This window comes from Nicotiana sylvestris, chromosome 10 (assembly GCF_000393655.2).
Source record: "Nicotiana sylvestris chromosome 10, ASM39365v2, whole genome shotgun sequence".
NCBI classification, from domain to species: Eukaryota; Viridiplantae; Streptophyta; class Magnoliopsida; order Solanales; family Solanaceae; genus Nicotiana; species Nicotiana sylvestris.
This window is the reverse complement of record NC_091066.1, coordinates 6,503,752-6,520,097: the sequence shown is the minus strand read 5'-3', so window position 1 is coordinate 6,520,097 and position 16,346 is coordinate 6,503,752. Positions and strand designations below refer to the sequence as shown.

Sequence of the window (16,346 nt, the reverse complement as noted above, 5' to 3'; positions counted from 1 at the left end):
CAATAAAATTTAATTAATAAGATAAATTTATATATATAATAATACAAATTATTATTATATGCGGGAAGCAAGACTCAGATGGTTCGGGCACATTCAGAGGAGGAGCCTGATGCACTGGTGAGGAGGTGTGAGCAACTGGCTGTGGTGGGCACGAGGAGAGGTAGAGGGCGACCTAAGAAGTATTGGGGAGAGGTGATCAGACAGGACATGACGCGACTTAGGATTACTGAGGACATGGCCCTTGACAAAGAATTATGAAGGTCGAGCATTAAGGTTGTAGGTTAAGAAAAAGTTCTGAATATTTCAACAGCACAATAAAGTGAGACTAGCCAGTTAGGAGTTAGTCTGAGGATGCTATTGGTCGTTTACTGATGTAGAACTTTATCTGTTGGTTTTTACTATACCATCCATCTATTTCGTATTTCGTATTCCGTATTTCGTATCTCTTATATTCCTGTTATTTTATTATGAGTCTATTGGTGGTACTAATATATCGTCTCTTGTTGCTTTCTTGAGCCGAGGGTCTCCTGGAAACAGTCTCTCTGCCCCTCGGGGTAGGGGTAAGGTCTGCGTACATATTACCCTCCCTAGACCCCACTTGTGGCATTATACTGGGTCGTTGTTGTTGTTGTTGTTGTTGTTGTTGTTGTAATAATACAACAATCATCTAAAGTATAATAACTCATAATAAAAGGACATAACCAGAATTCTAGACATTAGCCTTGTAATCCTATTAGTTTTAGGACATAATACTACACGTTAGGAATCCTACATGATTACCTTTAGAAATTCCATTAGTGTAATTATGTTCGGGCATAGATATATAATACTACGTGTTAGCATGTAAACATAATAAATTTAGGAACATGTTAGATTTTCTATTAGTATAATTACTTTTGGGATATGGATATATTTTTTAGACATGTAATCCTATTACTTTTATGATATACTTCTTAAAAAATTTCTATTGCTAATTTAATTTGAAAACGTATTATATTGTCTAAATCCATTTAGAAAAACAAGAGAGCCTATATTATTATAAAATCACAAATATAATATTGAATATACCAAAATAACCCTAAAATATTAAACAGAAGAACTCACACGGAAACGACATAGTTGTAATAACTTATTTTTTAGAACTACAATAACTTCTATGTTAATTTTTTTAATATTTAAGATTTTAAAATTAATACAATCTTATCTATTGGATTCTTATTAAAAATATGTAGGAAAGTTTAATAAAAATAAAATTTCATAAGAATCCTCCATAGTGGTGGTAATACATTACCACTCTATAATATTCAATACCAAGAAAAAATAAAAAAAATGCTAAAAGGATTGCATAGAGCGTTGAAATTGAGAAAAAAAATCCCTGCAATAATATATTATTATATTATATCTGAACTGCTCTCTACTCAAATAATATTTTTATTATTATTAATTTTTCGTGTAATGTAGAAAAATATATCCAGTTATTAAAGAACAACTAAGAAAATTTTTAAGAATATAAATGTGTGAGAAAAAAAAAGATTGGTAAGAGCCAATACTACTAATGATTTGCAAACATAAAGATCTAAAAGTGGAATGTCAAATTGATCTTTTTACTCTTTAAAAATAAATTTATGGTGGATAAAATTATAATTACGGTTAAATATTCAAATATGAGATGAACTATTATTAAGAATGTAAATCAATAGAAAATAAATTATATTTTATGTTAAACCAAATAATCAAAAAATTAATTAATTATTTAGCAAGAGAATCCAATTAGATTATTTTTTAAAATCTTCATATGAGTAAAATTATTTTTCAAGTTAAAAAAAGATTTTAGGGAGGTGATTTCTGTCAAGTACGAAAAATTGACGAAATCAGAAACCGTAAAAGCTAGCTTGCCTTAATTATACTTATGACCTCAAATGAAAAATACTCAAATGACAAGAAATATAAAAGTAAGAACAGATTCAACATTCAGTGACTTCTTGCTTCGTCTCGGAAACGAAGAAGAACGTCCAATAAAAGATGATTTGGTTCTTGTAGAACACTTGGTTATCAACCCCAATGGTAATAATAATGCATTTAATAAGGAGAATATTTTCGTTATTGGATTAAACGCAATTTAGGAGAATTACATGATTGAAATTAAAGAGCTATCTTAGATAGTAAGAATGAATTTGTTGATCCACTAAATAAAATGTTGATTGCTAAGTTTTATGGTAAAAATAAAATACTTTTTAGTTTTGACTTTGACTCACCAGAAGATGATACCAACAATTATTACCAAGAAGAATATTTAAATACTTTAATACCAAATGGTCTTCTAATGTACATATTTGTTGTCAAGTTCATTATTTCTTAACTATGTTACTGTGACCATATATATATATATATATATAGGCTAAGTTAAAATTGATCTTTCATTGCATATAGGTTGATTTTGAAGAAAAATATGTCAGTCATGCTACTGCAAACTTAGATCTGCTAAATAGCTTATGTAATAGTACACATATGATGTATAGAAGTTTTGATAATAACGTCATACATGCAAAACTTATGATACTGATCAATGTGCTCCTAAGTATGTGTTTATCCCTAAATTTAACTTTCGTCTTCCGAAACTAAAGAATATCCTTCTAAATTTGTGTAAAAATAATTTTCAGTATGTTTATGTTTTGTAGTTATAATAAATAAAGCACAAGCGCAAACATCCTAAATATTGGACTATATTTACCATAATATATTTTCTTATGCGAGTAACTATATGTTGCACTTTCAATAGAGATATCAATATCGACAACATGAGTTCTGGTTATGGCAGAATAACCAAAGTATTATAAGGAAACATATACAAATAAAACACCGTTTATAAAGAAGTGGTCGGTAAGATGACATCACATTAGATACCTTTAAACTACAATACGTAATTATCTACTTGACATGACTAAAATTGATCATTTATGTAGGTTACGACGATGTTCTTTCCTTTTGAATTCACGTATTATGCTAATGTAACAATATTTTTTGGTATTTAGATGATTGTTGTAATATTATATATAAAAATTTTCTTATTAATTAAATTTTATTATTTTTTTATATAAATAAATATTTAAATCATAATGTGTCATTATTAAAGTGTAATAAAAGGGCATATTCTGTTACAAAATCGAGAATTAGCCGTTTCATTTTCACTGATCTTCTCAGAAATTGATAACCTTCTTTTTCTATTCCAACATCAAAATTTGATAGTTCAGCTTCACAAATTCATCCTTATTTTCTTCCATTTACAAACTAATTCAATCCCCCCATCTTCATCAAATTGCAAAAGAAACCTCAAAAATGTGAAAAAGGGTGAGTCTTTCCTCCATTTCTATAATTTTTTTCTCATATTTTTTAACCCCAAAAACAAATTTTAAGATGAATTCACCATTTGGGGTTTTCCCAGATGAAGTAATTCTTCAGATTCTTGCTAGATTACCTGTTAAATCACTTTTTAAGACAAAAATTGTATGCAAACTTTGGTACAAATTAATATCTGATAAATATTTTACAAATCTATATAATGAACTCTCAGTTAAGAATCCTATGGTACTTGTTCAGGTCAGTGAGCCTTCATCTGAATCAAGATCTAGTTTGATTTGTGTTGATAATTTGAAAGGGGTGTCTGAATTTTCATTGGATTTTGTTAAAGATCGGGTCAAAGTTAGAGGTTCTTGTAATGGTTTATTATGTTTGTCTAGTATACCTGATAAGGATGTTTATTATGTTTGTAATCCATTGACTAGAGAATATAAATTGCTTCCTAGAAGTAGGGAAAGACCTATTACTAGGTTTCATCCCGATGGCGAAGCCACTCTTGTTGGTTTGGCTTGTGATTTGATAACACAAAAGTACAATGTGGTTTTAGCTGGTTATCATAGGTCATTTGGTCATAGGCCCGAGAGGACGTTTATATGCATGGTCTATGATTCGGAGTCGAACAAATGGAGGAAGTTTGTGTCGTTGCAGGACGATCAATTTACGCGTATGAATAAGAACCAAGTTGTGTTTATTAATGGTGGATTGCATTGGTTGACGGATAGTTGTTCGTGTATGCTTGTTCTTGATTTGGCTACTGATTTTTGGAGGAAAATACAATTGCCTGAGGAAATTAGTTGTGGAGTTAGGAGTCGTGTTTATTTGTTGGAATTGGATGGATGTTTGTCTGTGATTCAGATATATGAGGCTTGGATGGTTATTTGGGTAATGGAAAATTATGAGAAGGAAGAATGGCGAATGGTGGATAAAGTGAGTCTTCGATGCATTAGAGGGATGGTACCAGGCATTTTCCCGATTAGTCAAACTGGAAACTATGTTTACCTTGCTACACATAAGCAGGTTTTGATATATCAAAGAAACAGCCGTGTATGGAAGGAGATGTACTCTGTAAAGGACAGCTCAACCTTGCCTTTATGGTTCTCAGCTCATGCCTTTAGGAGCACTCTCTTTTCCTGCCATTGATCCGAGGATTGTATACATCTTCCTATTCAACTGTTGTACATAGTGCTATCACTAATCTGACTCCTATCTCTTTGAGCGGTCGTCTTCTTGATATCCTGTCATACTGTATATGTTGTGTGGAACGTCGAAGGTGGTTTCGGCTCGGAGCTACAGATGTAGCTTTGATGCAGTAGAGGGATACCGGGCATTTCTCCATAAGTCAAACTGGCAACTATCTTTACCTTGCTACACATAAGCAGGTTTTGGTATAGCAGAAACGGCCGAGTATGGAAGGAGATGTACTCTGTAAAGGACAGCTCAACCTTGCCTTTATGGTTCTCAGCACATGCCTTTAGAAGCACTCTTTTTTCCTGCCATTGATCCGACGATCGTGTACATTTCCCTATTCAACTATTGTACATATGCCATCATTAGTCTAATTTTATCTCTTTGAGTGGTCATTGACTTGATTTTTTATCATACTGTGTACGTTTTGTGGAACCTTTAAGGGTGGTTTCGACATGAATGTAGTGAATTTATATGTTGATATCTGTTCAGTATAGTCTGAATATGATGTAAAGTTGCTATGATATTGCAGTCTTTTGTTCCATATGAAGCTGACTATGATGTGGTCTCGCTGTTGGTTGTTCATAAGTTCTCGCCCACCCCCCCAAAAAAATATTTATTTGACTTGCATTCGGTTCGAGCTGTGGAAACAGCCTCTTGCAGAAATGCAGGGTAAGGCTGCGTACAATAGACCCTTATGGTCCGGCCTTCCCCGGACCCTGCGCATAGCAGGAGCTTAGTGCACAGGGGTGCCCTTTTTTTTTCTCATATCATTTTATCTCTATAGGAAGAAATAGTTTGGTTTATATGCTCTTTCATTCTGGTGGTGAAATGGAGGATACACCAAAGTTCTGTTTACAATGACAAAACCACCAAAACATATTCTTTACTGATTAGAGCCAGATTTAGAGCTTCTAGCCTGGAAATATGACCAGCTGTGAGATGAACAGATGAAGTTTGAGGTTATTTTGAGTTATTTAGACTCCTCTCATCCTACTATATCTTTGAAAACCTTCATTTCATTCCATTGGCGAACGATGAGAGTATTTTCTAATGATGATGCTACATTTGTTCAGTGCCCACATGTTCTTTGCAGCAACAACAACAACCTAGTATGGTCCTACAAGTGAGGTCTGGACAGGGTAGTGCATAGCAGATTTTACCCCTGCCTTGTGAAGATCGAGAAACTATTTCGATAGACTGCATAGCCATTCTTGCAAAAGATAAAATCTCTTGGTAACAGTGCAACCACAATCTTGAAACCAGCCAATCTTTTTTGACTGTTGTTTTAAACAAGTAAATATATACTTCTAATCTAGCATGGGCTAACCAGTTTTCGGACTGGTCATTCAAAAATAGTCAGCGTTTGTCAAGTCATTGAAAAATAACCATTATTTTGCTACAACAGAGACCGGTCCAGCATAATATACTGGAGTTTAGTGCACCTGTGTATGAACTTCCAGCATATTATGTTGGACCGGTATATTAAACCGGAACTTCAGTATATTATGCTGGAGTATTTTTCCAGATTTTGAACAGTATTTTCGTTCAGATTTATCTTTACATGAAAAGTGGCTAAATTTCGATTATTTTTAACACTGTAGCTATTTTTGAATGACTATTTATAAATCTGGCTATTTTTTAATTTCTCCCCGGTAACTAATGATGAGGAAAGGTAAAAATTAGTCAGTTCTGCTTTCTCAAGCAAAAAAAATGCAGGAGTTGAGAATCTGAGCAGATTGTTTTAGAATCCAAAATGTAGCAGGCCAAGATCAGGGCTATCTGATAGAAATAAAAGAGTAGCCCACAAACTGGACTTCAAAAATTGATCTAACATAAAGCTCTCCATGCTAAAGCAATCTCTTTTGTCATTTTGTCAGAAGAATTATAGTCTGTTTGGCTAAACTTCTAAAATCTGCTTATTTGAAAAACGCTTTTCTCAAAAGTGTTTTTCAAAAAAGTATTTTTGATAAGAAGTAGTTTGTGTTTGGTTAATTAATTTGAAAAGCACTTTTGAGCAACAACTAGTGTTTGCCTAAACTTTTAAAAAGTATTTCTAAGTATATTTTTTTCAAAAATGCTTTTTAAAAAAATGTTTTTGAAGAGAAACTACTTTTTTCTGCTTTTTCAAAATTGCTTCTGCTTCTATTCAAAAACACTTTTTTTCCTTCAAAAAGCTTGGCCAAACACCTTAATTTTGGCAAAAAAGCACTTTTGGCCGGAAAAAAAGCTTGGCCAAACATGCTATTAACCTAAATAGTTGTCTACCCAACTACTTAAACTTAAAATAGCCGATAGATATATAATATATAAATAATTTATATATAATATGTGTATATTATATATAATAAATGTACAATCTATGTACACCGGTTAAGAAAATTAAAGAATGAATATGTCTGGCTATTTATGTAAAGACCCCTATTTGATTTTTGGCTTAAGACTCTGAATACTAATACACGTCTCCACTTTTAAAACCTTGCATTACAAATGTTTGCACTAACATAAGCGAATATTTTTGTATTATTACATGCGCGATAAAATATCAATTACGAGTACGTAAATTACATACAATACATAGTAAAGAGTATCTAAATTCAAAAATAATTGAAAATAGGCATTCATGCACAACAAATTCTACTTTTTTTAGTCGGCAAATAACAATTCTTAGAGGCCATTTGGACATAAGAAATTTTTCCTTTTTTTTTAAAAAAAAATCACTTTTTTCCCAAAATCAGCGTTTGTTCATAAAATTTTCAATTTTCACTTGAAGATGCATTTTGGAAATTTTGAAAAATTGGAAAAGCTTCAAAAAATCGTTTTTCAAAATTTTCACTCAAATCACTCACAAAACGTCAAAAACAACCCAAAATTATATTCATATCCAAATACAACTCTAAATTTCAAATACTATTTTCAATTGAAAATTTTTTTCACCTTATTTTGGAATTTTACAATTTTTATGTCCAAACGCCCACTTACATTATTACTCATCGCGTATCAATCATTGTTACATCATCATCTTTGTGTATCTAATCTATGAACTAAACAGCTTTGGCTGTTGCATTTATTCAGTCATACATTTTGCCGCATCCACAAAGGGGTCGTTTGGTTGGAAATAAGTTATCTCAAGATTAATTATTTTGAGATTGTTATTCCATCTTTCCGTAGGGATAAAAATAACTCTACAGTTCAGGGATAACTAATCTCGGGATTAGATATACCACAATTTTATTCCAATATATGGGATAAACTCATCTTAAATTTAATTTTGAAATTAATTATCTCTTATCTCTTGTACCAAACTACCCATACCATAGAAGTGTGGGAGAGGGTGGTTGAAGCAAGGGTGAGGAAGACTGTGTCTATATCCAACAACAAGTTTGGATTCATGCCGGGTCGTTCGACTACAGAAGCTATACACCTTTTCCGGAGGTTGATAGAAATGTATAGAGAGAGAAAGAAGGATTTGCATATGGTGTTTATTGACCTGGAGAAAGCATATGACAAGGTTCCTAGAGAAGTTCTCTGGAGATGCTTGGAGGCAAAAGGTGTGTCGGTACTGTACATTATGGCGATCAAGGACATGTATGATGGGGCTAAGACTCGGGTTAGGACAGTAGGAGGAGACTCTGAACATTTTTCGGTTGTAATGGGGTTACACCAAGGTTCTGCACTCAGTCCGTTCTTATTCGCCTTGGTGATGGACACGTTAACGCACCATATTCAAGGGGATGTGCCATGGTGCATGCTATTCGCCGATGACATAGTTCTGATTGATGAGTCGCGAGCCGGTCTTAACGAGAGGCTAGATGTTTGGAGACAAGCTCTTGAGTCTAAGGGTTTCAAGCTGAGCAGGACGAAGACGGAATATCTGGAGTGTAAGTTCAGCGTTGAGCCGTGGGAAGTGGGCGTGGATGTGAGGCTTGAATCACAGGTCATCCCAAGTAGAGGAAACTTCAAGTACCTTGGGTTGATTATCCAGGGGGGAGGGGAGATCGACGAGGATGTCACACATCGTATTGGGGTAGGATGGATGAAGTGGAGGCTAGTCTTGTGTGACAAGAGAGTGCCACCGATTCTCAAAGGTAAGTTCTATAAAACGGTGGTTAGACCGACAATGATGTATGGAGCTGAGTGTTGGCCTGTTAAGAACTCACATACCCAGAAGATGAGAGTAGCAGAAATGAGGATGCTGAGGTGGATGTGCGGGCACACTAGGATGGATAAGATTAGGAATGATGATATTCGAGAGAAGGTGCGCAAGTGGCTCCCATTGAGGACAAGATGCGGGAAGCGAGGCTCAATAGTTCGGGCATGTTCAGAGGAGAAGTCCAGATGCTCCGGTAAGGAGGCGCGAGCGGCTAGATGTGGAGGGCACGAGAAGAGGTAGAGGGCGGCCTAAGAAGTATTGGGGAGAGGTGATCAAACATGATATGACAAGGCTTCAAATTTCCAAGGACATGACACTTGATAGGAAGTTGTGGAGGTCGAGTATTAAGGTTGTAGGTTAGGAGGTAGTTGAGTCTTGCCTTACTTATACCTTTGCGAGACTAGTCTGGTAGGGTTTTTACCTAAGATAGCTAGTGCCATTGTTGTGTCTTACTATTTCAGTGCATGACGTATTTAATAGCTATCGCTTTACTTTGCATCTTTCTTCGGGATTTCATGTTCATATTTTTTTTCTTATTATTTCTGTGGTGATACTAATATTCTCTGCTTTTGTCCTTTTGTTTTATTAAGTCGAGAATTTTTCGGAAATAGTCTCTCTACTCCTTCGGGGTAGGGATAAGATCTGCGTACACACTACCCTCCCCAAACTCCATTAGTAAGGTTTTACTGGATTGTTGTTGTTGCTGCTTGTACCAAACAAGCACTAATAGAGTCTCATTGTTAGTTAATTATCACATATTGTCAAAAAGGCGTCTGAAATACGAATAGGACTGCTTTCACGACTTATGACAGACGACACAAATTTCTAGAATCTTGGAATAGAGCAGGACAAACACTAAGATATGGCTATATTGGATATTTTACTTATTTTAATTCTTATATTACTGACTCTTAAATTCTTATTTACATTCTATTCTACGTAATAGCCAGATACGAAGTTTGGATTTGAACCTTATGAGTTCATGGATTATAATATTTTTAAATTATTAAATTCTAAATTAATAATTTATATATATTCATTGAATTTATTATACAAATACAAAATTTAAACAAAAATTACTGGTTCCATCGAACCCGCAACCAACACTGTGGCTCAGCTGCATTTAGTATTATTTAAAACGGCAAAGCTAAAGTATAATTTATTGAAATAAATAGCTTTATTTCAAATCTCATTTTAAATTTTTTATTAAGTATGTACTCCCCGTTTACTTTTACCAGTCCACTATTCTAAAAATAGATTTTTACTTTTACTTGTCTATTTTTGCATTTTAAATTTTTTTCTCAAAATCATTAATAATATGCATCAATTACTAGTAAATTATGCACTTCATTTATTATTTCTTAAAGAGCGTGAAAAGTCACAACGTGACAACTAAAAGTGAACTAGGAGTATAAAATATTAATTTGGAATTTATTAACTTAAAAAGTAACTTAAAAATTAAAGTACTACATCCCGAAATTCTGACACCAAACACCTACGTGTCAGGATTGCTAACACTGAATTTTACGCAAGAGTATTAAAAAGGTGACCAAGATGTATTACTAATGCTGAATTTTATGCAAAGTATTAGCATAGTTTATACATAAACCAAACAAGGCCTTAATACCCGTCCGTCAATATAGTTCCGTAGTCCCTGAATAGTTGGGGATCCTCTGATTCTGTAGTTTTCGAGATTCTTGAGAGAATCGTTTGGAATTTCAAGATTCTTGAATTTTTGGTTGACAATTTTTCATGGAATTTGGAATTTTTGAAAACCAATTAAGCCATTTGAATCCACCCTTTACAAGAATTCTGGGTTTCAGACGAAGCCCAGATGTGATTTTGAGAATGGAAATGGAAAGATCAATGTCTCTTTTTCAGGTAGTGTATGTGTGTGTGTGTATTTTTGCATGCATGTGAATTGTGATCATTTGTTTTTTTTTTTTAAAATTAATTTTCTCTTGTTTCTGATTAGTATGGTTTTAATTGTTTGAAGATGATGGTAAATGAAGGTTTAGTGCCATCTGCAGAGGAGGAAATGAAGAGGAGAAATGCTATCGACAAGCTTAAAAAGGTTCTTTATTGAGCATAATGTTTATTTGGCCTATTTATTTTTCTGTATTTGATATATATTTTGCTCATTTGTTTGAATAGAATGTCTGTTTATGGAAAGCAGCAGGTGTGGGTGCATCCGCTGCTCCGATTCGAGTTATATAATCATAGTTGTAAATTTTCAACAAGTATAAATTTTACATTATAATGTTAAATCCAAAAACTCCCAACTTGTTTGGGACTGAGATGCAGTTGTTATCGAAGTCCAAACATATTGTAGTAAAGAAGTAGTGGATGTAGTGGTATTCTGCACCAATAGGCTTAAAATCCAGAATCTGCCTTTGTTGACAAGTTGTATTACTTAAAGGTTATGTAATTGGTCTCAAATTTATGATATAAGGTCCAGTTGATCATTCATCTGACTACCTTATATCAAATTTATGATATAAGGTCTCAAATTTTCGTATTCCTAGACTTCTGTTATTACTTGTTGTTGCCTTTGTTTCGGTTTTCTGATTGCATTACCTAGTGTTAGTTTTGTATTTTTGCTTCGGTTTTTCGATTGATTTACTTGTTATGGCCCCTTCCCTTTATCTTTCCTGAGCCGAGGGTCTACCGGAAACCGCCTTTTCCGCCTTCTTAAAGGTAGGGATAAGGTTTGCGTATACACTACCCTCCCCTGACCCCACTTGTGGGGCTACATTAGGTATGTTGCTGTTGTAACATATCAGCCATAGGAAAAAGAAAAGGAAAACAAAAGACGAATAAGAATCACCTGTTACTTGGGAGTTTTAGTGTTTTATGTTGGGTTTCAGTCATTTCCAATTATATTAATTTTGTGATTGACTTCTAGATTCCATAAAGCTACAAAGGCTTTTCTGCCACGTTGTTTATACGATATAATCTTGCAGATAGTAGTGGAATGGGTTAAAACGGTGACTTATCAGCGAGGTCTTCCAAAAAAATACCTTAAGTTTGCCTCTGGGACAATATTGACATATGGATCGTATGGTCTAGGGGTAAGTCTAATTCCATAATTATTCCTTCAATTTCCTTTGATTTTTTGGTCTTGTTGGAAAATGAACTATTGTTGATCACAGATATTTATGTTGGATAATAAGTGCTGTTTTGGTTATCCGATTCACATTTTCTTGTTATGAACCGTAGTTTAAATTTGAAAATTTCCTAAAACCGTTTTATTCTTTCTAGGAGATGATTGAAACTGTATTTTAACAATGTCAATCCGGTCTATGCTGTATAGCAGAAGCATTATTCTGTCACTCCCTCCATTTTAGCATCACAACTGATAATTTGTTGCGACATAAGAGCTAATCTGCTTGTTTTTCTGCTGCAGCTTCCTCATCTTCTGACACTTTCCACGTTTTGCAGGTTTATAATTCAGAGTCAGATATTGATGCTTTGTGTGTTGGTCCCTACTTTGCCACTATAGCTGTGAGTCTTTTTTCCTTTTTAGCTTCTTTGAATCTAATATGAGGTTGTGCAATTCCTTATAGTGATACATGTCATGTGTATCTCATTGTTGCTTTTGTAGGAAGATTTTTTCATCGTTCTGCATAACATGCTTGCGAGCAGGCCTGAAGTATCGGAAATCCATTGTGTCAAGGATGCAAAAGTTCCTCTGATGCGATTCAAATTTGATGGGATATCCATTGATCTTCCCTATGCACGACTCAAAGTAATATCCATCCCTGAGGTGAGTTTACAGTTATATTGCTGTTAATTTGCTCACTACAGTTCAAAAAGTCCTAAGTGCCTTCCTCTGCAGATACTATAAACTTACTAAATGTTATTGATTTTCTCTTTATATCTAGAATGTGGATGTTTTCAATCCATTCTTTCTGAAGAATATCGATGACACGACCTGGAAAAGTTTGTCTGGTGTGCGTGCCAATAGGAGCATTCTTCATCTTGTGCCAAACATAGAGGCAAGTAATGGTGTCAACTTGTCACTCTTTTAGTTTGTAGAGTTGCTTGAAAGTTGAGTTCGTCATATAAACTTGGTCTGTCTAGAGCCGTTGGCTTGGCAGTAGGCATAAGAAAATGATACCTTTTCTTAATTTTATTTGCAGTTTCTGTTTAAACCATCTTCACCTAAGCTTAAAATCAAAAATTTTGGTAAGGTAGAATCTGAAATGTGTTTGATAATGGGTCAAAATTTTTGTTTACTGAAGAATGAAATTGCCGATTGCCGAAAGTAGTCATGCATCAACTTTCTGATATCTGGTATAAGCAAAGAGAAATTTCTTTTTGCAGATATTGTAGTAGTTGATAGGAATTGCTTGGTTTGACATTACGTGATTAGTAAGAATCATTTAATTTGACTTAGTGTGAGAGTTGCCGTTATAACATTCTTGGTTAATATGCTACAGATATTCCAAGCAGTGCTGCGTTGCATCAAATTTTGGGCCAAAAGACGAGGAGTTTATGGAAATGTAAGATTCATGACTTGGTGCCCTGCTTCACTTGCTTTTATACTTGTGCTAACATTATCTTTTGCCGGCCACAAATCAAAACCAATTGTCCGATAACCTTCAGTTGCTTGGATTCTTTGGAGGAATTCACTTGGCAGTGCTTTCAGCGTTCATCTGCCAAAGGCATCCATCCGCCAGCTTAAGCGCACTCATTTTACTTTTCTTCAAGACATTTGGCTTATGGCCTTGGCCAACTCCGGTAATATTGCAAGAGACTATAGCTCGGCCATTCATCCCCGCCGATAAGGTTTCGTGGATGCCAATCCAGTTACCGTGTAGCCCATACGAATTTTGTCATTCCAACATTACCAGAAGTACATTCTATAAAATCAGGACAGAGTTCCTAAGAGGGCATATGCTGACAAAGGTATATGATAATTTCTAATATATCCTGTCATGTGTCGTCCTGGTTATTTCTTTTGTTCTTCTTTTCTCCTCTTATATTCAAGCTAATCCTTAGTCCTCTTGACGTTTGAGGGAGTTCGAGGACTCAAAAGGTCGTGTGCATGAATGTAGTTTTTTTTCCCTTCACCACTCGCTGTATATAATTTTACTGCAGGATATGTTGAGGCCAGATTTTGATTGGAATATCCTTTTTGAGCCATTTCCTTATGCAAGAAGATACGGACTATTCGTCAAAATTTTCCTCTCAGCTTGTGACAAAGATGAGTTAGGAGACTGGGTTGGTTGGATCAAGTCACGCTTTCGCTCTTTACTGGTCAAGGTATGTACCTGCGGCTGACTTGTTTTCTCTGTTACAGTAATGATATCACCACTATTTTAGCTTACTGCATGGGCATTTTGGCTGCTAGGATTTACTGAACAGAGTAGGCCCCATTAAAATCCGATAAGTTATACTGATCAAATTCTGAGACAGATTTAGTCCTGCATAAGACATCCCAATCATGTTTGATCTAATTTTTTTTGTACAGTTGTGGAGGCTTGAACCCTTATATGCATATCGACTTTGAAGGATAATTTATTTCTGCATTGTTCTTAGGTGACTTCCACTCTTCCATGCTGAAACCGAAAAGTTTTTTTCCCGGCTCTTACTGTCTCCATCGTAAACTAAGATTTGTACTGAACATAATGATGAATCTCAAACAGGAAGGCAATTATCACAACAATCGTAAACTGATGCTATATTGTTACTGCACCACTACTTTTGAGAAGTAATTGTACAAGTTTCATGACCATCCTCAGAATCAAGAGTTTCCAGTTTGTTGTGCTCTTTCTTTGCCTATTTTCCGGACATTGTTTTTTCCTATGCTCGTTATAGTACAAAATACTGTCTGCACAATATATGTTTCGGAAAGGACCATTTCTAAATCATTGTCCAACGTCTAGTTGGAGATAAAAATTAATGACATGTGATAATAGTGAAGCGTGGATAATGGCCATGTTACCGGTGTTATGTGAGAGTCATGAATAGCAATAGTACAGACATATTTGTATATTGGTGAACACAAATAGTAAATAGGAGGGTTTTTTTTAGCTAAGAACGACATGCGCCTTTTCTTTATGAGATTATTCTGTATGTTTAGTTGTGTTAAATTGTTGAGATGATTCGGGGAATTTTTAGTCTGTACTATCAAATGGAGTCTTTCTTGATTGAGGCGTTCGTTCTTTCTATCCAGCTGGAGGAGTTACTAGGTTTTTGCGACCCCAACCCGACTGAATATGTTGACACAGATGCATCAGAGCCTAATGTCATATTCTACTGGGGATTACCAACTGGTAGAAGCGATCTAATAGACGCTGATCTTGTGGAGGAATACTTTTTGAAGAGCATTGACAATGGATATCAAGGCGCAACTGGAAAGATGAAGTTATCGGTCGTGAAAGCAAATCAGTTGCCTAAAAAAGCTCAGTTTGCTTTCGAACGAAAGAACACTAAGCCATGCTGGAGGGTTGTCGATGACAATCGCAAAAAAACTAATCCACAGTCCAAGTATAAGCCTCATTGTGCTGATAAATATTTGCCTACGAATGATAGTCCCGAGTACCCTAGCGCCGGAGGATAGGCTGCTGGTGTTCTGTTTCTTTCTGCTTAACATCTTTTGGTTGATCTTGACACAGGTTTTGACACTGCATATATTCGTCAATTCACACATACCGCGAAAAAAAACTTTGTACATTTGAATTGTGCTATCTTTAGTACTCATTTGACCCTCAACAACCATGTAAATGTTTTTTTTTTGCTACTAACTAGGTGAAGAAAAGTTGAATACTGATGTAATGAAAAGGTTTAGTCAATAAAAATGATCAATATACTGGTTTTTGTGATTTTTGTACAGTCGACTGCCTGAATTATCATGAGCATCTCTATCTGATTGCTGTTTGTGGTTTCAATGCTGCAGTTTCTTTAAGGGCCCGTTTGGCCATAAAAAAGTCAGTCTTTTTTTGGATTTTTTTTTCAGAATTAGAGTTTGGCCATGAAAATTTTAAATTTCACTTGAAGTTGGATTCTGGAATTTTTTCGGAAATTTGAAAAATTCAAAAAAGTTGTTTCTCAAAATTTTCATTTCAAATCAGTCACTAAAATTCAAAAACAACTTCAAATTATATTCATGTTCAAATACAATTTTAATTTTTAAATTTCATTTTAATTTGATTTTTTTTTAATTATTCCGAAATTTTATAGCTCTTATGTCCAAACGCCTACTAAATTTTAGAGGTAATTGTAGACAATAAATTTGGGTTGAGAAAATAAAATCAAGACCGAAAAGTATCGCAACAATCGTAGTATTTTATTTCAAATATTTGAGTGTTACAATCTCTATGATTCCTCTGATTCTACTTTTCTAGTATAAATTCAAGGGCCTTTGAGCTTGATCTTGAATTGTAATTTGATTTATCCGTCACGAACACTTTGATTGTTGCTACGAATTTTATCACAAACAAGTAGCCTTGATCTTGGACGCTGTGTATTTGATTTGACTTCGTTCTTGATCTTGAATACTTGAATTGCTCTTTGTTCTTGAACTTGAACTTGATTGATTGAAGCTTGAAAGTTGTAGAGAAATTTGCGGCGTTTGATCCACGAGCTCTCTCTTGCTTCTTGTTATAACTTCTGGTGTCTTTTCTGAGTTATGAAGACCCCTATT

At 34.6% G+C, this 16,346-nt stretch overlaps 2 protein-coding genes across 2 annotated transcripts; both read left to right on the top strand.

Moving 5' to 3' along the window:
• The first annotated feature begins 3,178 nt into the window (after positions 1-3,178).
• Positions 3,179-5,108, top strand: LOC104215576 (F-box protein At5g49610). Its single transcript, XM_009765419.2, has one exon. The coding sequence runs from the start codon at positions 3,415-3,417 to the stop codon at positions 4,495-4,497; it is 1,083 nt and encodes a 360-aa protein (XP_009763721.1). The 5' UTR covers positions 3,179-3,414; the 3' UTR covers positions 4,498-5,108.
• Positions 5,109-10,265: 5,157 nt separating this feature from the next.
• LOC104215575 (nuclear poly(A) polymerase 3) lies at positions 10,266-15,525 on the top strand. The gene is made up of 10 exons (XM_009765417.2): positions 10,266-10,576; positions 10,692-10,769; positions 11,659-11,766; positions 12,137-12,199; positions 12,300-12,461; positions 12,580-12,693; positions 13,138-13,200; positions 13,304-13,606; positions 13,799-13,963; positions 14,877-15,525. Exons 1-10 carry the CDS (start codon positions 10,448-10,450, stop codon positions 15,261-15,263), a joined length of 1,572 nt encoding a protein of 523 aa, XP_009763719.1. The 5' UTR covers positions 10,266-10,447; the 3' UTR covers positions 15,264-15,525.
• The last annotated feature ends 821 nt before the right edge of the window (positions 15,526-16,346 follow it).